Source organism: Nicotiana tomentosiformis, chromosome 5 (genome assembly GCF_000390325.3).
Source record: "Nicotiana tomentosiformis chromosome 5, ASM39032v3, whole genome shotgun sequence".
Classification (NCBI taxonomy): Eukaryota; Viridiplantae; Streptophyta; class Magnoliopsida; order Solanales; family Solanaceae; genus Nicotiana; species Nicotiana tomentosiformis.
This window is the reverse complement of record NC_090816.1, coordinates 73,729,533-73,755,014: the sequence shown is the minus strand read 5'-3', so window position 1 is coordinate 73,755,014 and position 25,482 is coordinate 73,729,533. Positions and strand designations below refer to the sequence as shown.

The 25,482-nt window shown below is 38.1% G+C and overlaps 1 protein-coding gene across 1 annotated transcript; it reads left to right on the top strand.

Moving 5' to 3' along the window:
* Positions 1-23,907: 23,907 nt before the first annotated feature.
* LOC138892573 (uncharacterized) lies at positions 23,908-24,801 on the top strand. Its single transcript, XM_070176310.1, has one exon. It carries the CDS (start codon positions 23,908-23,910, stop codon positions 24,799-24,801), a length of 894 nt encoding a protein of 297 aa, XP_070032411.1.
* The last annotated feature ends 681 nt before the right edge of the window (positions 24,802-25,482 follow it).

The window sequence follows — 25,482 nt, the reverse complement described above, 5'->3', positions numbered from 1 at the left end:
TCTCCTAGGATGCTCATGAGGGCGTGTATTATGTTGGTAATTGTTTTGTGGGGGACGGGGGTTATATGGAGCTTGGTAAGGATGGTTATTTCTGGGAGGTGGAGATCAGTTTTGGTTGTAGTGTTGTTATGGCCATACATAAGTTTGGACATTCATCACCGCATAGGGAGGCGGTGCCACGGCATATGCTGCATCTTGATGGGGGTAGTAGTGTTGTGGGGTTCTGGAAGGCAAGTAAGAATGATCGCGAGATCGATGGGGGCTTCTCAAACCTGAAGTCATCAAGGCTCCTTCTTCCCTCTTCTTTCGATTTGCTAAACCTCCCGAGCCGTTCTGGATGGCTTGGGAGGTGGCTCTCAAAGCAGAATGACTTATGATTCGGCCAGTTTTCAAGACATTTTCTACCATTTCTCCAATTTTTATGGCCTCTGCAAAAGGTTTGCCCATTGCAGACATCATGTTTTGAAAATAATCGGCCTCTTGGGCCTGCAAGAAAACATTGACCATTTCTGCCTCATCCATAGGCGGTTTCACTCTGGATGCTTGCTCACGCCACTTGATAGCATATTCACGGAAGCTTTCCATGGTTATCTTCTTGAAATTGGTCAGAGAATTCCTATCTAGATCTATATCAATATTGTATTGAAATTGCCTGACGAAATCTCGGGCCAAGTCATCCCATATATGCCAATGAGAGATGTCCTGATTTATGTACCATTTTGACGCAATTCCCGTCAAGCTCTCCCCGATATAGGCCATCAAAAGTTCTTCTTTTCCACCTGCCCCTCTCAGCTGATTGCAATATCTTTTCAAATAAGCGATCGGGTCTCCGTGCCCGTCGTATTTTTCGAATTTTGGCATTTTAAAACCAACGGGCAAATGAACATGAGGAAACATACACAGATCGGAGTAGGAGACACTCTTTTGGCCACTCAGGCCTTGCATGTTCTTCAGACCTTTTTTGAGGCTTTTCATCTCCCGAACCATCTCTTCTTGCTCGGGGTTTCTCATAGCTCTTTCCTGTTCCATAGAAGACTCAAACTGCAGGTGTTGAGGGTAAGAGTTTGGGGTAACATGAGCGTTGTCTAGCTGAAATTGCGGGACTTGAAAAGTGAAAGCTGAAGGCTCGAAGCATGGCCTGGGAACTGTTGGTTGTGCCATAGTAGAGACTGGTGGTGCGGTGAATAATGTAGAAGGTACCCCTGAAAACGGTGCCTGGGGGCGAACCTCAGAAGGCATACCGGTGAAATTGGCCGATATAGTGGGGTACCCAAACAGGATGAATGGGTTTGTTACGGGGATGGGGACATTAGAGATTCCACTCGTCCTGGGAAGCAGTTCAGGAAATCCGGGGATTATACTGGGCGGTTCTTTGCCATTAGACCAAGCGTCCCGCATTTCTAACATGCGGATGCGCAACCTCCTATTTTCCTCAGTGGCTGCGGACTCTGACTGTGGAATAGCCGATACAGGACTATCCTCAGGCTCAATAATTGGTAGATAACTTTCAGAGGCCATAGGAACACTGCCTTTAGATCTCGTGAAGTAAGGATGTGAAGCCAGATTACCACAAAACCAACCACCTAAACAGGACCTTTGATATTTGCACACACAACAACCTGGTTAGTTTGAGATATTTAACAGATAAGGAATCGCATATTGGGGATGCAATGTAGTTAAACAATTAAATGTTTCTAAATGTCTTTGCAACAACTGTATGTTTTATCCCGGCTTTACTATCTCTTTTCTCAAATTTCGAATCCTTATTTCTTTTTCCTTCCCTTATTGTTGTTTTTGCTCTTTTATTTTTCACTCTTTTTTCTTTCTTGTTCACTCAATTTTCCTTCTTTTTCTCTCTTTTTCTTTATTTTTCACTCAGATTGTCTATAGCTACGATCGAATCCGATGGGGATTGCCTACGTATCATGACGCCGCATGAATCAGATCATTACGTAGTTCAGGAAATAAATGCAGAATAAAAGAAAAGAAATTTTTGGTTTTTGGTTTTTTTTCAACATTTCATTAAATAAAATCTTTATGGGGTTTTCTATTACAAAGATTTTGGAAATACTGATGATTAAACATACATACTCAAAACAAAACAAAAAAAAAGACTCTAAAAGGTAAAAAATACAGACTCAAAGCCAAAAATAATAAATAAAAAAAAATCAGAAATACATAAGAGCCTCTAATACTACTCCGGGGCCCCGTGGTACATCAGTCGGTCTCGACGTGGGCCTGCGTGCAATCTCTTCTTGAAGGTACTTTAAATCATCCATCACATGACGGACAAAAGTCATCACAGAAGTAAAGAACATGGACATGGTCATATCTTCACATTCATGGCATTTCATTACGACGTAATCAACGATTTCTTTAATCCTCATTCTAATGACACCCTTTTCTTGGAGAAAGCATCCCATTTGCTGAGACCCGGCCTCCAATACTTGTGTGGCCGTATGGTTTTTGTCTTGCAATTGTTGTATGACTTCTTCCAATCGGGAAATCGATGTATATCAATGCTTTCTTTCAGCTTTGAAATCCTTTGTCTTTTGGACCATTTTATTTTCGAGATTAGTCAGCTTTTCCCTTAAGATCGCGACCCCTCTATCATACTTTTGCTTTAAATGCTGAACACACCTTGCCCGTTCTTCTGCATTATTCACCAATTTTGCCCGAGCTTTTGCCAATTCATCCTCATCCTTTGTCAAATCAAACCCATAATCATGAACTTTCCATCTCAGATTGCTTATGAGTCTTTCATTTTTTTCGCTTTTTACCGGGTTTTCAGCAACTATTTTCATTTTCTGAATTTGAGCTCGGAAGGATTCATTTTCTCGGGCCAACCTTTTCTTTTCTCCTTCATCCTCAGCAGCCTGCAAACTACTGTTAAATTTGAGGTTTTTGATTTGATCCTCTAGCTTGCTTATGGTGGTCCGGTATTCCTTTTCTTTAGCTAACCAAACCCACTATTCTCGCGCTCCATCGGTGAATTGTTGGACATGGGGTCTTTTGGCGGGCTGTTCTGTCTCTTGATCGACTCGAACTCTCTTATCATACCAGGATGTGTAGTTAGATTCTACTTCACCCGAGGAACAATCCCGTACTTGAGTCTGTGGCTCCAGAAACCTACATTGGTGCCAAATCTGGCGAACCTTTTCTTCTGGGAATGCGGCTTTTGGGCATAGTTCAATAACCTGTGGACTCAAATCTTCATCATAAGGGACTGTTTGGTATCTTCCTAATTGGCGTAGGACTCGATGCGGAGCATATGGCTGAATACTCCGAAGTTCCATCAATAAAAGAAAGCATACTCCGACAGACATGTAAATAACCTCGTTGACCGTGAGCCAACTGAAAGTCCACTCAATTTGGTTTGCGGTCAAAAAACCCAAATACGCGAACCAAGCCTCAGTAGCCTCCGGTAACTCATGACCGTTTACCCGGTTTCCGTATTCTTCAATGCAATCGAGTCCGGTCAGACCGTAGTTCATGTACCTCGGGCGATGGCAAAGATGTTCCACCAGCCACATTTGCAAAAGCAAGTTGCAACCCTCAAAGAACTTTGTCCCAGCTCAACAAGCAGTTAGAGCTCGATAGATTTCTGCGAGAATCATTGGTATAAGAGTGCCGTTGGCCTTTTTCACCATAAAGTCGGCCATTCCTGCAAGTCCTAGCTCTATATGTCTGTCACTCCTTGGGCATATCAGAGTGCGTAAAAAGGCAACTACGAAGGCTAAACCTCTGCGTGCTTCCCATTTATTTTTATTTCCCTGATGACTCAAACCATTGTCCGGAGCCTCAAATCCTCGGGGATCCCCATACCGGCTGTATAAGAAGTGGAATGTGCAAAATCCTTTGGCCAAATTTCCATCTTTAGCCTGCCGGCTAATGCTCAGAAGGTCCAAAAACTTATGAGGAGTTACAGGTCTTGGTGCTACTGGATATTGGTGCCTGAGATTCCCGTCAAGACCAACATAACCTGCCATCTCTTCTAGCAAAGGGGTCAACTCAAAATCAGAGAAGTGGAAAACATTGTGCGTCGGGTCCCAAAACGGTATCAAAGCTTCAATTATATCAACCCTTGGTTTAATTTTCAGAAACCCGGTGAGCCCACCTAAAGCCTTTGTCACATAAAGCTTGCTGACCTCCCCCAGGTCATTCCACCACATGTGGAGTCCCAGTGGAATCTCATCTACGACCCGAAAAGGTACATTCTCAACGGTACTTATTCTGCACAAAAATTGAGGACAAAAATCAAAACCGATACATTTTTCAAAAACACAAAGTGGTTAATTTTAAAAATCCAAATCAGTAAATTTCGTAACATCTTTTTTTTTTTTTTTTTGCAAATACGGCCCTTTCAGCACTTGAGGACAGTTTTTAGGGTTGTTTCTGCCAAACTGAGGTTGGTTATAGGAGAAAAGACTGACTTGGGTTTACATTGTGGCTATTCTTGTAAAAATAGCTTTTCGGCGCTCCAGGAGAATCTTTTAAGGCTATTTTGACAAGAACGACCCCGGGTGATGATCATGTTTCAAAAGGTTCTTATTTTGGTTAGTTTTGAAAAAATATGGTAGGACCTAATAGGGGTTGCCTACGTATCTCACATCCGGTGAGAATCAGACTCGCGTAGTTCGGTAGGTTTTGGAGCAATAGGAAAACACGACTTATTTTGAAAATGACTTTTTTTTTTCCATGAGTTTCAATATTTTTCAAATACCTGGATTTTCAAAACCGGGTAAATTTTTTTTTTACCTCACTCTTTGTTTTTTCTTGGTTCCATTTCCCTATTCTAGAAGCCGGTCAACATGCAAGCCGAAACAAACATATGCACAAATAGCACGTAAAATGCATCAAGATGGTCCAATATATTGGGTACACCTGTCCTAGACGGACCCAACCCCTATGTTGAGTCCCCAAAGTCAAATGCACGTGATGCAAATAAACGTTCCTACTAGGGATCAGGCATGAGGCTATGTTATTATAGGTTTAGATCCTAGGTGTGTTGTTCTAGACCTAGCTTACCCGAGCAGACAACTCGAGCCGGGGGGGGCAGCGTAGGGCAGCGTACCGGGAATACAGAAGCTTCACTAGCTTTGCAACTTGTCCGAACCTCGTTCTAAAATTAGGGTATGACTCTAACAGAAAAGAAGCCACACGAAGCGTACGCTTCCCAAAAGATTTAGAAGACTCAGAGAGAAGAGGGTTTCGTAACAGTTTATATACAGTTCAAGCAATATCAAAGCGGTAAAAAGCAGCATTTAGCACATTAGGCTCAAACACGTAAAAATCAGATAATAAATAAAAGCCAAGTATAACAGCTATTCTAAGCTCGAATTCTGAACCCTGAACCAGAGATTCTGGGTTCTTATTCCCCAGCAGAGTCACCAGAGCTGTCACACCTCCTTTTTCCCGAGGGGATAAGGGATATGGGAGTTTTTTCAATTTAAGTGACATTATTCGAAATTGGATTATTTATTTATTCAGAGTCGCCACTTGGAATAATTTATGGTGTCCCAAGTCACCGATTTATTTTAGAATCCCAAATCGAGAAAATTTGACTCTTATTTTTGGTCTGCGAACACAGAAGACCGGGTAGGGAATTCTGTTAACCTGGGAGAAGGTGTGAGGCACTCCCGAGTTCTATGATTTTAGCACAGTCTCTTAACAATTAATACTTGGCGTAATTATCTGATTTATTACATGTTTTAAACCCATTGTGCATTTTTGTCTTTTATCGCTTTTTAATATTTATGGAATTTATTTGAACAAGTCGCGATGTCGCACACTTGTCGTTTTGGTACACATTGCAAACCGCGCCACGTGAAACGCACCCGCGATTTACAACATGTTTATTTTTATTATTATTTGAAGTTATGGTCAAGTCGCGTGAAACGCACACTTGAATTGGGATTTACGTATCATGACTATGCCACAGGAACCGTACCCATAGTCACGATGATTTATTATTAATCGCGCCTAAATCAAGCTACGGTGTTCGACTATTATTCAATTACTAATTTTGACATTATTGTAAGGTCATGAGGTATGTATATTGTTATGGAGGAAATGAAGTAAATTAATTATGGAAAAAGTTGGCTAGCTTGTGAATGTTTATTTGTTTTTGGTCATGTGCAATAATTAGCCCATAAATACGCTAGGGAAGTTCAATTAAAGTGTTACACCAATTATGGCCCAACCTAATCTCTTATAATTTTACTACTAATCAATATTTAAAATTAGACTAAATTTATGGCAGAAAAAGATAGATACAGGCAGGATCAATTTAGTCACTAAGATAGGAGATCAAAATGAAACTAAAGCATGCTAAAATGGAAAGCCATTACTTCATTGAATAAACAAGAAAAGTAATGAATTAATATATATTCATCAATAAAATTAACCGTATGAACTACTAAAAAGGACAATAAATTAATCTTAATAAATACTCAACATGAGAATAAATTAATCTTAGCACACTCAGATGCGAACTCGATCATATCATACTCAAAGTTAAATTAAAACAAAGTGACCCAAAATATTAATGAGAAAAAAAATAAATAGAAAGAGAAGTGAACCTTTGTATTGATGATTGTGGATTTAAATTACAACCACTCAATGATCGAATAGCTCTCAACTGGACCCTTCGGACCACGAAAAACTCGAGCGGCAAATCTCAACTTGCAACCTCAATCGACCTTGCAAAACTAACGATTTAGTGGCTATTTTTGGAGCTTTTTTTTGAGGGGGGGGAGGGGGAGAGGGGTTAATGATGACTCAAAAGTGGTCAAGGGCTGGTGGTTTTGGGGTAGTGAAGCTGCTGGATTTTTCGAAAGAAAGCCGAAGAAAGAATGACACGAATAGAAATTTCCTTATCCTAGAAGAAGAAGAATAAATATTTCTCAATTCCTTCCTCCCTAATTTTTCCTTTCTCTCTCCCTTTTTTTCATCACATTTCTCTTCTATTTATAGAAAAAAAAATTCGAAATTTTCAGATTTTTATTTTTTATTTATTTTATTTATTTTTAATTAAAAAGAATTTTCACTTCACATTTTTCTTATTTTTTTTAAAAAAATAATTCCCCACTTTTCTTTACTTTTATTTTTTAATTTCTCACTTTTTTTTACTTTTAATATATTTAAAATTTCACTTTTTTACACTTTTTTTTTATTTTCCACTTATTTTACTTTTCTTTTTTATTTATTTCCCACTTACTTTTACTTTTTTTAAATTAAAAAAAAATCAGATACCCTTACTTTTATTTTTTAATTCCAACTTTATTTTACTTTTTATTTTTTAAATTTCCACATTCTTTTACTTTTATTTTTTTAATTTTCTACTTTCTTTTACTTTTTTTATTAAACAATTTCTACCTACTTTTACTTTTATTTTTTAATTTTATATTTCTACTTTCCCTATTTTTTAATTCCCATTCGAAATTTGTTTTTTAAAAAAAATAAAAAAATAAAATAATAATAATTAATTTTTATTTATTTTCGGTTTTAATTCATTTTATTTAAAAATAAAGATAAAAATAATAATAAAAATAATACTAATAGTAATAATTGACCTTCTAAATTATTAATAATTATATATACACACACACACACACACACACACACACACACACACACACATATATATATATATATATATATATATATATATATATATATGTGTGTGTGTGTGTGTGTATGTGTGTGTGTGTGTATAAGTGTAACAAAGCTAAAAAAATATATATATTAAATTCTAAAAATATTTACATAGTAGAAGGTGATAAAAATTTAAATATAATAAAAAATTAGGTGCTCACACTCACTATTTATCTAATAAGAGTATGATGTTAAAAGAGATCCGAGATTTAAAAGGGGTATGAATCTTGAAAACTACTGTTGGTGTAATTAACAGAGTTCTAAAATTGAATGGTTTGTATGAAGTAAGTAAGAAACACTTTGTTTTTTTAAAGAATGGATGTTCATATAATTTTAAGATGTTATAAGCAAATGAGTCTAAGATATACCTTGGCTTCTGAAATTACTTAAATCTTAGACTTGAGGGAATATTTGAAGGTCTTTGCTGGGCGGCAGCACTTAAGTTTGAAAGAGTCGATTTTTTTTAGAAGGTTGGTCTTGCGACTCATTTCTGGTTTTGAAAAAGGGACTACCGTATTTGCTAAGTATTTTTTTTCAACGTCAAAATCTTCACGAAAAGGTTAGCAAAACATAGCATATTAGTAATGTGAACAATACGACTGGAGAATTGGTTACTACCTAATTTTTCTCTTAAACTTATGCTTTTCAAGGCTTACCTAAGTTGCCTATATAATTCAAAGATAAAGTAAAATATTAAATCAAATATAATAAGAGCAGCGTCACATACATGTAAAAGGAACATAAATAACGAAATATTAATGAAGCAGTAAAGGGTGATGAGTGACTCTAGTTTAGGCCTGAATGAGGTAGGCCCAATAATCAGCAGGAATAGACAACAATATATTCAGATACATGACGCGAAGTTTTGGCCTGAGTTCCTTGAGAACTCAGCAGGACCAATTGTTGTACATGTTCAAAAAGAAAGAGAGAAAGTCATTAGAAATAATATTCTATACATACAATCATATATGAAATATGTGAGTAAATGACTTGAACAAAATATAGCAACTAACAGTACTTAAATATTATAAAAGGTTATACTAATGTGGAGGTTACATATGGTAAAATGATTTACATTGAAAACCTTTCATTGTCATTAAACACTAAATCCAAAAGGAGTAATGAATATCAATGGATTAGAGACTAAGGGTAGAGTTCCACTCAAGGTCAAAGCCCTCTTTGAATCCCCCGACACTTCAAAGTTCCCTAGGGTCCCAAGGGCCCAAGGAAATGCTTGTGCCAGGGAGAGCAGCCTAACCAAGAGTTAAACCCTACTCCCAAATACCCCTAACCATTGATGACTCACTCTTCCCCACAGGTTTAAGTGCTAATGAGGCACTTTCAATATAAACCAATCACCATATCAATACCTTACCACAGAAGTGTATACCTTTCTTAATAGGACCAAACGGAATACCATAAGGGCACAAGGCTGCTTATTTACACCATCATAACCATTTCTAAAACTAAATAGATGATTAACACATTAAACAGGTTCCAAAGAAGATAAGATTCAGACATACTTATCATGTTGCTGTTAAGAAAATCAAACAATCTGAGGCCAAACATCTTATGGGTAAGGAGAACATAATTCCAGTATGTAATAAATCATAAGCATAGGTGTGTTTGTCTTAATGGCACTCAATTACATCAATCATAGGTTGATTAAGCCTTGACCCTTAAGTGTACACAGGTTAACAACACAGATTGAAACTCTTGAGAAATGTTAACAGAGGTGCAAACCAACAATTAAACATCTAAGGGAATTAGGAGAGAGTAGGTTAACAATTACAATTAGAAATCCTGAAAGGGTTAACCACATTGCAGGTTCATTACTACAGTTAATGCTTTCCAAAGAATGCTAATTTAGATACAGTTTAAGTAGCTTCAAGGATAAGTACAGATCAATAACCTTAATCATGAGGCACATGCTAACAATTTGAATAGAGCATTCAAGGAGAATTGACAATAGTTAAGAATAGTAATCACAATCAGAACTCCCACTGGTATTGACACAGATATTCACACCACAACCAGGATTGACAAGATCACAAATTAGTAATAACTATAATTAGAACTTCTAAGGACATCAACAAAGTCACAAGTTCACAAATCTAATTAAAGCTCCCAAGAGTGTTTAACATGACCTCAAATTATCAATGATATATCCACCTCTTTTGAAAGTTTTAACTTCAAACAAATCCAATTAAAATGAAGCAAGCAATTGTGTTCAAGCAGTAGTAACAAAGAGTTCCTTTAGAGTTAAGACTTGTAAACTTGAGAGAACTCAGTGAAGTTTTCAAAGCAAGGTGGGCATACATGTTGTCATGAAAGTCAAACAGAGATGCTGGATAACATAGCTGAACATAGGATCAAGGACTGACCAGAGATCATGTCATGGAAGTGTTACTATCAAGGCCATCATGTGAGGTACAAGAAAGGATATAGATATCATCACATAAAGGGAAGAATGCTAAGCGTGTTTGGGATTAGGCTTCAGGTACGAAGGGAAACTTAGCAACAATGTTTTAAATGGACAAATGTGTTATCACAATTTGAGTACACTTCAGCAACTTTCATAACTCAGGTTCAATATAAAGCAGCCTCAGAATCATACACAAATGCAATATGAAGATCCAACTAACATCAATATATGCTTACATGAACGGTCATGAGTACAATCAAATAATCAACAAAATCATAGAGATACATAAAAGAGATGAGAGTAGACTCAAAGGTCATAACTAAAACACCAGTACCATAATAGCAATCTAATTTTTAATCCAAAATAGAATTATACTCTATTGGATTAAATGAACCAATGTGAATGGTGAATGATGTTCAAGACAAGTTAGCATAATTAAGCTTTAAGACAGTCAAGAAATTATTTCAAGGTTAACAATAGACATGAATCAACGTATGCACATTAGCTTTCTAATATTTTTTAAAGAATAGAGGGTTGCAGAATCTATTCATCAGTGATTAATAAGAACATAAAACAACTAAAAAAGCATGAATATATTTATCAATAAGATCAATCAATAGAGATAGTAAGAACTTCATGTTCAGGGACTTAAACTAGTAAAAAAGATTAGGGTTGAAGTTTACTGACCTTCTCTGGGGTAGCAAACCAAACAAATAATTAGATTAGTCTTTAGGAAAGCAAGATCTCAAACTCTCAATCAGTGACACACTCAAAATTAGAGAAGAGCAGAAAATTGACTAAGAACTCAGCTTAGTCGGAATCTCCCTAAACATTGTTGTGTATTAACCTTTTAGAATGTTAGGTGTAGCTAGTAGATGTATCTTGTTGTCTGTTAGGAGAGGGCATTCAAAGCCCAATTTATAGTGGATGTGAAGCCCTAGGGTTTCAAATTCAAAATCAATAGTGAAAGATGACGGAAGATAGATGATGATAGCGGAGAGAGTAAAATCAGAATGAATCAGAGTGAATCTGAGAGAAGAATGAATGAGACTCTTACCTGAGTGCACGAAAGTTGTGGCGAGTGAAAATCCATCAGGTAAAGACCAGCAGTCCATAAGTCATTGCATTTCACTTCTGCTTTAGAATAATCATCATGAGATGTGCCATGCATGGGAGATTTGGTCGCAACATTGAAGGTTTGGATGACTTGAAGTTTCATGTGTGTTCGAGTTTAGAGAACTCAAGATTCTGAAGATGTGTGATGAAACGGGAAGGTTCCGGAGGGATTCGCAGACAAGGGAGCAAAGAGGAAGAATCTGGATCAAGATTCATGACCTTGCACGATTTGGTGCAAGGTTTTGAGACTGATTTTGGTCTGGGATTTGAGAGGAAACGAGAGAGAAATAGGAAAAGCGGAGGCAGAGTCAAAGTTGAGAATGATTAGGGTAAGGGGAATAGGGGTTGTCCATCTCTAGGATAAGGTTGCGAGAATGAATTTGGGTCGTTGGATCATTGAATCAACGGCCTTGATAATTAGGGACTAAATCAGTTTTGTGAAAAATTTTGGTGGCTGTTGGATCCTTGTGATCCAACGGTCACGATTAAATCTCTGGGTGTTTTACAAATTAAAGAGGAAAATAGAGTAAAATCGTGGGCTATTGATCTAAGAAATAGACTGCCAAGATTAGTTGTGTTTGTTTTGTGAATGTGGGAGATCGGTGAGTGGCAATCGCTGATTGGTTCAATGGGAGTGGCATGGATCGCCAAAGTGGAGAGGGAGGGGTTATTTGGACTGGGGATTTTTCTGGATTTGGGCTTGTCATTTGGGCCAAATAAATTTAAGAGATGGTCATTTGGTCTTTCATAAAGAATTGCAATTATAGACTTTAGCCATTTTAATCCCTTTAGAAATTAAATTACACAAACTTAATTATTTTTGATAAAAATGTAGTAAAATTATAATTATCATATACACTACTAATTATTGTAAAATAATTAATTATAAAATACTCTTATTTTTTGGATTATAGCATTATTAATAAATTATTAACACAGTAATCCAATTAATTAGAATTTAAGAAATAATTCATCAAATCAAATATAAAGCCTATGCGATATTTTATAAATTAATTAATTATCTAGCAAGGCGGAAGGAACAAGCAAATAGCAACTACATGAATCGATGTTTGCTACCCTTCCAGATCCAGTATAAGGTGTTGGAAAGGAGGAGACTTCGGATTATTATCAGGTGCCTAGCTCCTTTCAGGTACCTGAAGAAGCAGATTCCATAAAGTCGACAGCAAAGGAACTAGAACAAATCTCTTTGTTCGCAGAGCTCCCGGATAAAAAGGTTTACCTGGGAACGAGATTAATTTCCGAACTCAGGTTTAAATTATTGAGTTTTTAAAAGCTAACTTCGATCACTTCGCATGATCTCATTCTGATATGACGTGTATTCTACTAGATGTGGATTTCTACAAGTTAAGCTTGGACCCTAATTTCCCGCCGGTGAAGCAAAAGAAACGCCCGATAGCTTAGGTCAGGAATAGGTTTGTTAAAGAGGAGGTCACCCGGTTATTAAATATAGGTTCAATTCGTATGGTGAATTATCCTGATTGGCTAGCTAACATAGTGGTTTTTCCTAAAGAGAATAATAATCTTAGAATGTGTATAGATTATAAATATTTAAATAAGGCATGCCCTAAATATTCTTTCATGTTGCCAAAATGATCGATGCTATGGCCGAGCATGAATTGATGAGTTTTCTTAATGCGTATTATGGGTATAATCAAATTAGGTTGCACCCGAAGAATCAAGAAAAAATCTCATTCATCACAAATTTTGGCATTTATTGCTATAATGTAATGCCTTTCGGTTAAGAATGCCACTTATCAGAGGCTCGTTAATAAGATATTTGAACGTCAAATTGGTAAAACTATGAAAGTCTATATTGATGACATGTTGGTTAAGTATCTTGGTGCAGGAAGTCATTTGACTCATTTACAAGAGACATTTGATTTTTTGAGAAAATACGACATAAAGCTCAACCCTAAATAATGCACTTTTGGAGTTGGGTCCGTGAAGTTTCTTGGCTTCTTGGTTTATCAAAGAGGAATTGAAGTGAATATGACAAGATTAAGGCCATAGAGGATATCCCTGACCAATTGACAAATATGAAGGAAGTGCAAAGGTTGACCGGCAGGCTGGCGGTCCTTAGCAGATTCATATCGAGGTCATAAAAAAAATGTCATTATTTCTTTTTACTTCTGAAAAAGAAAAATGATTTTTCGTGTACTCTGGAACACCAGCAAGCGCTGAGAAATATGAAAAGGTACTTGTCTAGTCCTCCGCTAATGTCTAAATCGAAGGAGGGTGAACAATTATTAATTTATTTAGCGGTCTCAGAGGTTGCGGTGAGTGCAGTCATTGTCCGGGAGGAAGAAGGTACGTAATTCCCTCTTTATTACATTAGTAAAATACTGTTGGGAGCGGAGACACGTTATCTGCACCTGGAAAAGTTGGCTCTAGCTCTCGTTGCTTCCTCTTGAAATATTAGACCCAACTTTCAGTGCCACCTAATAGTCGTTGTGACGACTTTTCCCTTGAGAAATATCCTTCATAAACCTGAATTATCGGGTCGATTAGCTAAATGGACGGTATAAATTAGTGAATTTGATATAGAATATAAACCTGAGACAACTATTAAGTCACAAGTTTTGGCCAACTTTGTGGCTGACTTTAGTCCACGAATGATGCCTTTTGCTGCTAAAAAGCAGTTTCGCTGTCGGGAACCGCCTCCGGTGTATGGACCTTGTTTACGGATGGATCCTCCAACGTAAAAGGGTCCGATCTTGGGATTTTGCTAATCACTCCTTCGGGAGAGACCCTAAGACAGGCCATTAGAAATGTTCCTTTGACTAATAATAAAGCCAAGTATGAGGTTTTGGTTGCAGGACTTGAATTAGCCTGGGGACTAGGCTCCAAGATGATTGAAATAAAGTGTGACTCCCAGATGGTAGTGAATCGGATATACAGAGTCTTTCACACCAAAGAGGAGCGCATGCAGAAATACTTGAATAAAGTTCAAGTTTTACTTTCCCGATTCAGGGAGTGGTCATTAGTTCACATCCCAAGGAAAGAGAGCGTGGAGGCAGACACATTGGCCAATTTAGGGTCGTCCATGAAAATAAAAGGAGCCAATTTCGGTGTAGTTGTTCAGCTGTTTCATTCACTCTTGGACGTGGATGGGTATTCCGAAGTTAAATTGACCAACCTAATCTTGGATTGGATAAGTGAGTTTATTGAATATTTAAGTCATGGCATATTGCCTGAAGATTCTAAAGCCTCCCCGGCGCTACGAACTAAAATTTCTCGTTATTGCCTTGTTGATGGTCAACTATATCGAAGATCTTTTCAAGGACCATTGGCTCGATGTTTAGGAATATCAGAGGCCGATTATATGATGAGAGAAGTTCATGAAGGGGTTTTGCGGAAATCATTCCGGTGTGGACTCGTTGGTTCTTAAATTGATAAGGGGTGGTTACTATTAGCCCTGGATGGAACAAGACGTGAAGGCATTTATACAAAAATATGATAAGTGTCAACATCATGCGCAGATAGTGCATCAACCGGTAGAGCTTCTGCATTCGGTCGTGTCACTGTGGCCATTCATGAAATGGGGGATGGACATAGTTGGTCCTTTTCCTCAAGGGCCCGGGCAGGTAAAATTTCTTTTAGTTTTAACTAATTATTTCACTAACTGGGTTGAAGCAGGTGCTTACAAAAAGATTGGAGAGCGAGAAGTGATTGATTTCATTTGGAATCATATCATTTGTCGGCTTAGAGTACCAAAAGAAATTGATTGTGACAATGGGCCATATTTTATAGGTTCCAAAGTCACAAAGTTTCTGGAAGGATTGAAGATCAAAAGTATCATATCTTCCTCATATCATCCAAGTTCTAACAGACAAGTGGAGTCAACCAACAAGGTGATAATTCATAATCTCAAAAAAGAAATTAGAGGATGTTAAAGGAAATTGTACAAAAGAGTTATCGGGAGTATTATGGGCATATCGAACAACGCGAAGTCAAGAACGGGAGAAACACTCCTTTCCCTTGTGTACGACACGAAAGCTTTGATTATAGTAGAGATTAGGGAACTGGCCATAAGGTATTCCCGGGAAAACATGGAGGAGAATAATAAAGCAATGTTGATTAGGCTGGATTTGCTTGTAGAGCATCAAAATTTAGCATATGTGAGGATGGTGGCACAAAAGAAAAGGAGGTACTATAATCGAAGAGTAAATCTTCGATATTTCAAAGTCGGAGATTTAGTTTTGCGGAAAGTGACTCAAAGTACCCGAGAAGTTAATGTTGGAAAGCTAGGACCAACGTAGGAAAGACTTTACTGGATTTCAGCTATAACCGGTAAAGGTTCATATCAGTTGGAAAATCAAGATGGAGTAAAATTACCAAGAAATTGGAACGTTACTCATCTCAAAAAGTATCACTATTGAAGATCCTTGTTAATACTGAAAGTATGTGCTGCACTTTTTTTCCTTCATCTAGTTTTTGTGTCAACTGGGTTTTTCTAGCAAGGTTTTTAATGAGATAGCAATGTAAAACATACTACGAAGAAGGATCATTGATAACATCAAGAACTCTGGTGTTCGAATTCTCATACTTAGAATCCAAACACTGGGAGGGGAACTATTGTATATGAGCACTGAAAGTGTCATTACGGCCGAGGACTATTAGAACCAAAAGTTGTATCTAATCAGGACCGAGGATAGCATGATCAGCCCCGTGGAAATAAGTAGTGCAAGTTAGCCGCATGTATTGGCTGCTTTATTTACTTAAGCGAATTTTTGCTCATGTAAAAGTACTTTTAGAAATGGAAGGAATAAATTAAAGTCCTTTTGTTTTTATCGTATTTCTTGTCCAAAAGATACGATATGATATTTTTCATTTGAAAGCTACTTAAGCTTCAAATGCGTGTGCCGGAATGAACAGGGGACGTCTTCTTCAAGAGAACCGTAAGCATAAGGGCCCTCTCTTAAGAAACCCTCATAGTTAAAGGGTAAAAGCCGGAAGTATGAATGCCCAAAATTAAAGTTGTCGGATTTAAAAACTTATCAAACTTTCAAATGGGAAAAGATGTTTTTGCACAGAAATTAAGTAAAAGATGTCTTTTATTTCCTCAATTTGTCGAATTCAATAAAAGATTAGGCATAGTTACAAAAGAATATTACATCAATTGATTTTATCAGCGGAATCTGAAGGAAGAGAAGTCTTTGTTGCATATTTTGGAGATGAAGGTTGTTCCGTACCTATTTCAGTACCTTCATCATTATCCTTATCTTCTTCCTTAGCTTACTCCTCGGTTCCCGAGGACTTAAAACAAGTTCTCGAGGACTTGAAGCAGTGGGCCGAGCGGGAATATTCTCGAAGGCGGCTATCTCCAATTCAAGAGCCTCAGTAATGCAGTCATCCATGTTTGAAATACCTCCTATGGCCTCCTCCAAGATCTTCCTCCTCATGTAATAAATTGCATAAGTTTTCTCAAGGAGGAAAAAGTCTTCTTGATCTTGGAGTTTGGCTCGAAGCTTTTTGACTTTGGACTGCAGTTGCTCATTTTCAGCCCTCGCAATGCCATAGGTCTGGCAAAGGTTAGTATTTGTCCTCGCGTGTTCGCGGTTCTGCTACATGACCTTTTTGAACCTTTCCTCCATCCTAGCTCTCTTCTCTTCAGTAGCAGCAGCCTCCTCAGTGTTGGAATGCAAGCTTGCTTCTAAGTTATTGATTTGTTCCATGTAAGAAGAGGTTCAGCTGTCGCAGTTACAACATCCTGCACCTCGGCCCACTTGGCCTTCAATTCCTCAAGTTTTGTATACAGTTGAGTGGCCTCTCGGCTGTGAACCATCTTTTCTTGCTTATATTGCTCCAACTGGGCTTTAAGCTCGCCCGTCTAAGAAATTCTTGCCTCTAAAGCTGGGAGCCGCTTAGTGAGTTGATCTCATTCAGCGGCAATTTGATCCCGCTCGGCAGCAAGTTCTTCTTTGGCTTGGATCATCTTCTGCAAGCCTTCTGAGGAAAGGAGATTCGCATGAAAGGTCAAAGATTAAAGTTATTGAGGATGTTGTTTAGCAAAAGAAAAGGAAAGAAAAGAAGAGTAAGAAAATACATGAGCAGCAAAGTGCATGTTGTTATTGATCGTCACTCCGCGAAAAGAGCCTTCATCTGTCACCGATCATTTTTCGAAGCCAAAGGCTTCGATTAGTTGTAAAATCCCACTGGCTTGGAGTAAATGACACTTATTCGAAACCGAAAGAGTGACACTACGTTTACCATCGGGGTTTCAGATGGGTGCTGGGAAAGTGCTCCCAATGCTCCCGTGATTAGGTGACCGGGGCGAATGAACACCTTCCATTTGTTCAGTTGGGGCCGGTGGTGAGGTAGGGGATGATGGTGTTGCAATTGGTGTTGCAGTTGATGTTAAATCTGGAGGTGGAGGAACGTCAGAGATGGAACTCCTCTGACCTGAAGCAACAACTAGGCCCGGAAACTAGACTCTGAAGTTTCAACTATTTCAATTTTTGTAAAGAGTCCTCGAATTTCTTCGGTTGAGCATCCGGTTGAGCAAGGGAAGTTCTTCTTCTTCTTCTTCGAAGAGAAACCGCTTCATCATCATCCTCGATTTTGTCTTCATCAAGGACCACTGTGACCGGTCAAGCTGGGGTTTTTTTGTTGAAGGCTTCTCCTGAATCAGCTTTGGAGGTACGTCATGTTTTTGGTTTTTTTCCTTGGGCTGGGGACACAGGGAAGATGGGCCTTCACCATAAGCAAGAGCGGCATCACGAATCCTCTTTCAGTCAATGATTGCTTGAATTTTTTGATAAGCCACCGGTAGGTTACAGGAAACCTCAACAACGGGGCAGATAGAAGACCCCTTCGGAAGGCCTGCGTATTATGAAAGGGAGTCAGCAAATTTGTACTACGTCATGTTGGAGATTGAAAAGGGAAAAGAGAAGTTTTACTTACCATGGTTCTTGGCCTTCTAATTAAATTTGGGTGAAATTTCTTTCCACTTACGAGAGTTTGGTGTAGTAATATCTAAAATCTTTTGTACCCATTGGGTTAGGTTCTGAACTGATGGAGGAACCCAACGGGTAGCTGAAAAAAGAGGAATAAAAGTTAGCAAAAGGGGGAATTTCTTTTAACACAGTAGGAAAAGAATATTTGAAAAACATACGAGTAAAGCTCCAAGATTCAAGGACAAGATTTGTTGTCGCCGAATATCTTCGGTAGCAATGACAACGAACCTTTCCATCCATCCACGATCGTTATCATCATCAATACTGGTGAAGATGGCATGATAACCGCATTTACTGAGTTTGATCATGCCTCGCCAGAAAATCTTTAGGGAGTAGAGGTTAATAAAATGAGCAAGAGAGGGGATTTCACCGACCAAGGAGCACAGTACCCGAAGACAAGCTACCGTTTGCCATATTAACGCACCTACCTGAGACAAATAAATTTGGTAGTTGTGGCAAAACTCTAAAATAATGGGATCGATTTCTCGACCCATTCTTAGATTGAAAGGGTACATGAATATACATGAACCTGGTTTGTTGAAGGTGACTCTCTCTACTTCATTAGGGGCTAAAACTTCAATATGTTTCCAGTCACAATCTTCTTTCACGACAGGGATACTAGCAGGACGAATGGATGAAGGATATCTGCTGACGGGCCAATTTCTATCATTTTTAGGGTTAGGAGGTTCCTTTTGACTTGAAGATCCGTCTCAGAATTTTAGTTGAGAGGGGATGATTGTGTTGGTAGTAGGAGGACCGTTATCGGCTTCATTGGCTTTGTTCTTCTTAGAAAGGCCACCACCAATGTAAATGCCTGAGTTATCAGGAGCAGAAGTAGTACAAGACATGACGATGGAAAATCTGAATAAGAAAATTTTACTGAGAAATAGAGGTTTGTAGAAAAACTTTAAGGAAATACGAAGAAGAAGATTTTGTAAAAGTGAAAGGTTAAAATGATGAAAAGCGGAGAAGTTTATAGGCGACAAAATTCATGGTCATCATTACCTAGGAACCTGGCAAAATTATTTGCCGAATCATGGGATAACACGTGTTCGGCTTATTAAATGCAAGGAGATGTGCGTCCTTTCAAGTGTCAGAAACCGTTCAGGAATTTTTCCACCAAGAAAAGAGGTTTTATCTACTTTCCTATAACATAAAGTTTAGTTACAAGAAAGTAGGGGGACTATCTGTATGGGGTAAAATTGATGAATGACAGGTGAATTCCCCACGAGTTAACACGTGGCAGTAAAAACAGGTAAAATATGAGTCAGCAAATAGCTAGCACGAGTTACGAACATATGACCGGTGTTGAGTAAGTTTTGACAACACTAGAACTGGGCACGAAGATCTGAAAGGAAAATATCGGTTGGAAAAGACAGCATTCAATGAGCAGCTGTTACAAAGAATCTTTACATTTATACTCAACCGCTAAGCAGCCATCAAGAGGGGGTTTATTCATATTAAAGAAGAGCTTGATTCGGGGATCTTGTCTCCCTGAATTAAATTATAAATAGAATAATTTGTGTTCATTGTAGGACACGAAAACATTTGTCCGCAAAAAGGCAAAACCTGCTTTTATTCTATTAACAACATTCTTTCTTTCTGCTCTACATATTGTTCTTATTATTGCTTTTAGAGAAGCTCATCTCACAATCAAGCTTGTATTTTCTTCAAGTTTATTTAATTAGTTTATTTTTGTTCTTGGTTATTTTATATTCTTGGATTAAATTAATTCACGTATCTATAAATCATAATATAAATTCAACTGTATCGTTTTATGGGTAAACAACTACGAGGTGAGAGATATTGCACAACGGGTATTTTCATGCTCGTGAGACAGAGTGAGCATGAACGGTGGGTATTTCCGTGCTATTATCATGTTACCTTATGTTCTGTGTTTTTACTATGTGAACAGAGGACTTGGTTATGTTTCTTTACGGTTGTTTGAAGGGCTTATTTGGAGTTACTTGTGGAAGTATAAATTGTGATTACTTTGATTGTATCTATCTTTATTTTCTCGTTATGTATCTTTTCGCTTTTAAACGTGTTATCTCTTTCATAGGTTGCATATCTTGTTATCTTACTTGCTATGGTTCTTGTTACCTTGCCTCGCTATTTTTCGTTACCTTTGTCACTTAACTGTATAGGCTTATTTATAGGTGTCTTGCCTTAGCCTCGTTACTAGTTCGTCGGGGTTAGACTCGATATTTATGGAGTACATGGGGCCAATTATACTCATACTATACTTCTACACTTTTTGTGCAGATTCGGATATTGGTACCAGCGAATTCCCCGAGAGGTTCTTAGCGTATACTAGAGAGGCGACTTAAGGTAGAGCTGCATACCGTTCCTAGGCTTTAGAGTCATCTTCCCATTTCCTCTGTACTATTTCTTTTCTTATCAGATAGTATTGTATTTCTATTAGACAATATATTTAGTAAATTCTAGTAGCTCATATACTCGTAACTCTATATTTTGGGTTGGTTGGCCGTCGGTATCGGATTTTAGACTCATATTGCATGTTTTCGAGTTATATATTTTATGATATCAGAATGCTATTAACCTTTAGTTTCTTTTCATTATTATTTATTGATATGTGTTGCCTTGCCTAGCAAACGGTGTTAGGCGCCATCACAACCCTGTGGGTTGGAATTTAGGGTCGTGATACAGTTCCCCTTGGCCAACCAGTGGCCCGCGACCAGTCTAGCCTGTTAAGATTTTGTTGGGCCAAAACTGGTACGTTGCCCAGCACGGCTGAATGGTAATATTTTGAGTTTTTCTTTTAGAAATTTGATGGTTGGCAATGGTCAATTTCGGAGTTGACCATTGGCAACGATTAAATTGGTCGTTGACCGTTGCTCAATAGCTATTTTCGCACAAATAGCTTTTTTGGCCTTTTTATTTAAAAGTTAACCCTCCCTCTCCACTCCTCCACCCCCCACCCCCCACCCCCCACCCCTTTTCATATTTATCAATTGAAAAACTATAAATAGCCCCTTCTTTATTTCTTCATCCATAGTTCTTTCTCTCTCACGCTCGTTCTCGCTCTCTCTCAAAGTCTCAATTCTAATTCTCTTATTCTTAAATTGCTAGTAAAAATTTATTTGCATTTCCTCCTCGTGTGTCTAGGCTCGAAAGAAGAAGTAAGGTGTGAAATTATTTTCATCTAATAAATACAGATACGATTCAGTATAATCTGTATAATCATACATTTAAACATGAGTCTGGGAGTAATAAATGGAAGATAGGTACTTTGATCAGAAACTTGTTTAATAAGCACCCACATGTGAGAGATAAAGTAGAAGGTTGCTAGAAGGTTAGATATTGAATTGTATCGAAACAAAGAAACAAACGAAGAGCAGATGATCATTCAAAGTTTGAATTTGAAGCTTCTCTTTATTTTTTGTTATTAAGTTTATTATATTAGAAAATTCGTGTTTGTAAACTTCGAATGAATTGCAATGTTTATGAATCGAAATTTGATTTATTTGTTGTAACCTTTAAATTTGTAAGTTTAAGAATAAAAATAGAACTTGCGAATTGTATAAAAATATTTAATGAGATTTAAGGCTCTTATTACTACCTCTTACTTACTTTAATGTTTAAACTTTAAGTTAAAATTTTATTTTAAGTATTTACTACTTTACTCTTTAAAATTTGGTCTTTATTTTATTTATAAGTTACAAGTTTCATAACATTCAAATAAAAATTACATAATATTATTTTTATCAAATTTACAAAAAAAATATGTTTTAATTATCCGACCTGACTTGATTAATTTTAATCTAGGGCCCGAGCCTAATTTGGCCCCCAAAATCCCGAAAAAATTAGATGGTATGTTACTATTTAGGTCAGCTATAAGATTCCATCTTTTAGTATTGCCAAAAGTAGTCATTCTTTAATACGGAAATATAAGTCTGGACAAAAATCTTTACCAAAAATACGAAAAAACTCCAAGAACGATTATTGAAGTGTAAAAATTTATACTTCAAAATTTCAGGAATTGTTCCTGAGTTAGAAATATGCAATAACTCCGGGAAAAATTCATGAATTTTAAGCTTATATTACTTTAAAATCAAGGAATTTTCTTGGATGTCAATCTTCTAAAATTTTAGGTGATAGATGCGCCTGAGATTGATTCAGATTCCTAGATTTCTTAAGACTTTTAAATAGCAGATTAGACTTTTTTATTTCTGTCACTTTAGTGATTAGGCTAGACAAAACTTTTTCAATTCTGTTTGTACAGATACATCATACATAAAAATCATGCAATTAGGATATGACTTTCTATATGATAAGTTTTTGGGACTCACCGAAGTGTACAGTTAATTAGAGTATTTTGTTTCTTTATTAATTATTCCTTCCCGCTAAAATAATGTTAATTTTGTTGTTTCAGAGAGTTAACCAATCTGAGAGAGCCGAAGGAAGAAGCTTTGCGCTTTGTAGTTTGAAGTTTGTATACGGTAAAATATGCTATGCTAAGTGGTTGCATAAGAGAGTGGCACGTGGAGTCGAAGGTGGAGGATAGTTAAAACCGAAGACAAATGTTTCATTTGTTACCGGAAAGAATGACGTTCATAAAGATGCAATAAATGCTTGCCGCCAAATAGCATTTAATGGAGAATATTCCACATTATTTAGTACACTGCCCGTTACAAATAATTTATTATTTATCCTCACTGTTACACATTCTTCAATTGCCCTCATAATTGACATTAAAGAAAGGCATGATCCTAAAGCCTTGTTCCCTATATGCAGTTATAAATAGTGATATCTGTTATCATTGTAAAGGACACGAATTTTCTGGCAAACCTATGCTATAATCGATTCAAAGCTTTATAGAATTTTATCTTCTTATTCCTTGACTTCATTGATGTTGTGCCCGGAAGCCCTGCTCCCGGAATTACTATTTCTCCTATTCTGTCTTCATTTCAAGGCTAACTATTGCGTATTTCTTTAATTATTTTATTATTTCATGATCGAATTAATTCACTTGTCTAGAAATCATATATAAATTCAATTGTACCGTTTTAGAGGTAAACAGTTTGGCGCCCACCGTGGGGCCTAGACAGCCGTATAATTAAGTTGATCCTTGCTTCTTTTACTAACGTGTTTTGATTATTTGTCTTAGCAAGAAAATCACAAAAAATGACAGATAACGGTGTTAACAACACACACAATCTTGAGGCCCAATGAGACCAACCTCATCACGAGGATTCAGTCAGTGACACCCGAAATGAGGGAAATGATGCTACGCCGGTTCACGACAGGCGGTACCCGCGACATGTTCGGAAGATGACTCCTGATGATGCTGAAGAGGAGCATGTTGTTGAAGCGGTAAGAGTCTTGCAAGAGCAACAAACGGCCATTCTAGGCCATCTCACACGGCAGGATAAGGTTATGACGTAGTTAAAGTAGGCGTTGTCAGGGGCTTGCAATTACGCGAATGGACGAGGTCCAGTTCCTCCCGGTGCTCCCGCGAATCAAACAACGCAGAGGATCGACAACAATACCCCGAGGGGCAAGATTGGCTCCGATGGGGCTGAGGGGAGAGGATCCGGCCCCAACAACGAGAATGATCCCTTCAAGAGAGAACTCTTAAGGTTTATGAGGGACCGCATGGACCAAATCCTGGGCACACCACCAGTGCTGAAAAGACCGGTCTCAAAGAAATATATGCAGTTGCCGTACAAATCGAGTGCGGTACTAGAATTAATCCCGAAGCTGTTTAAAATGCCCGGCGTGCCGAAGTATGATGGAACTTCAGACCCTCAAGAGCATATTACCACCTATACAACGGCGGTGAAGGGGAGCGATTTAGTTCCCCACGAGATTGAATCTGTTTTGCTGAAGAAATTTGGACAGACTCTCACGAAAGGAGCCTTGACGTGGTATTCGCTGTTAACCAAGCATTTCATAAATTCTTTTGAGATGCTCACGGACTCCTTTATTAAGGAACATGCCGGGGCTAGAAAGGTACAGGCCCGAAAGACCGACATATTTAGAATTGCACAAGGAGAGTCCGAGTTGCTACGAGAATTCGTCATCCGATTCCAAAAGGAGAGGATTTTGCTCCCGGATGTTCCGGATGAATGGGCGGCTAAAGTGTTCACCAAGGGTCTGAATCCGAGAAGTTCTAACGCTTCCCAGAAATTGAAGGAAAGCTTGCTTGAGTCCCAAGCGACAACTTGGGCGAATGTCCATAATCACTATGAGTCTAAGATAAGGATTGAAGATGATCAAATAAGCTTTCCGTTATCGGCAAAAGGACGAGAGAAGAATAAAGAAAAATCAAAAGACGATTTCGACGCAGATAGACGGTCTTCGACGGTCCGGTTTTTGCCCTACGAATGGGCCGAAGGACACGGCAGAGGTTTTCGGTCGGCAGACAAGTTCGCTACCGACATAAGAACGCATCGTGATCAGAACAACAGGTCATCGCAGGACAAAGAAATGTCATATACACAGGATCCTTCCTACCGTAGGCTATCAGAATACAAATTCAACGTCAGTGTAATGGAGTTGGCATCGTCTATGAGGAACATTAAAAAAGCACAGTTTCCGAAGCCGATGAGGTCCGATCCCAGCCAGAGGGATCCTAATTTGTGGTGCGATACCACGGGATGAATGGCCACCGGACTGGGGACTGCCGACAACTGCATGAAAAGGTGACAACACTACTGAAAAATGGTCATCTTAGAGAATTCTTAAGTGTCCGGGCCACGAACAACTACGGTCGCAACCGTGATAACATGGAGCCCTCAAAAACAGGAGACTCAGCAACAAAAAAAGATGAAGGTATCAATAACCCATAGCAAGAGACTCCGGGAAGTCGCTGAAGACGACATCACTTTCACGGAGGAGGACGCAGACGGATTGTTGCTGTCGCACAACGATGCTTTGGTAATTTCTTTAAATGTATTAGATTTTAAAATCAAACGTGTTCTGGTGGATCCAGGAAGTTCGGCCAATATCATATAATAGAGGGTATTGGAGCAAGCCAAGCTCATCGAAAGCATCATTCCGGCCACAAAACTCCTTACCGGATTCAACCTCGCAAGCGTGACAACTCTTTTCGAAGTGTTGTACGGTGACATAGGTTATAATATTATTATGGGAAGAATGTGGTTGCACGAGATGAGAGCCGTACCATCAACGTATCATCAGTTGCTAAAATTCCCGACACCCAAAGGAATCAAACAGATAAAAGGTGACCAACCGGCGGCAAGGGAGATGAATGCGATTTCGGTCTCCAGTAGTAAAGGGAAGGAACATGCGGCATAGTAATTATAGGAACCGACTCCTGCT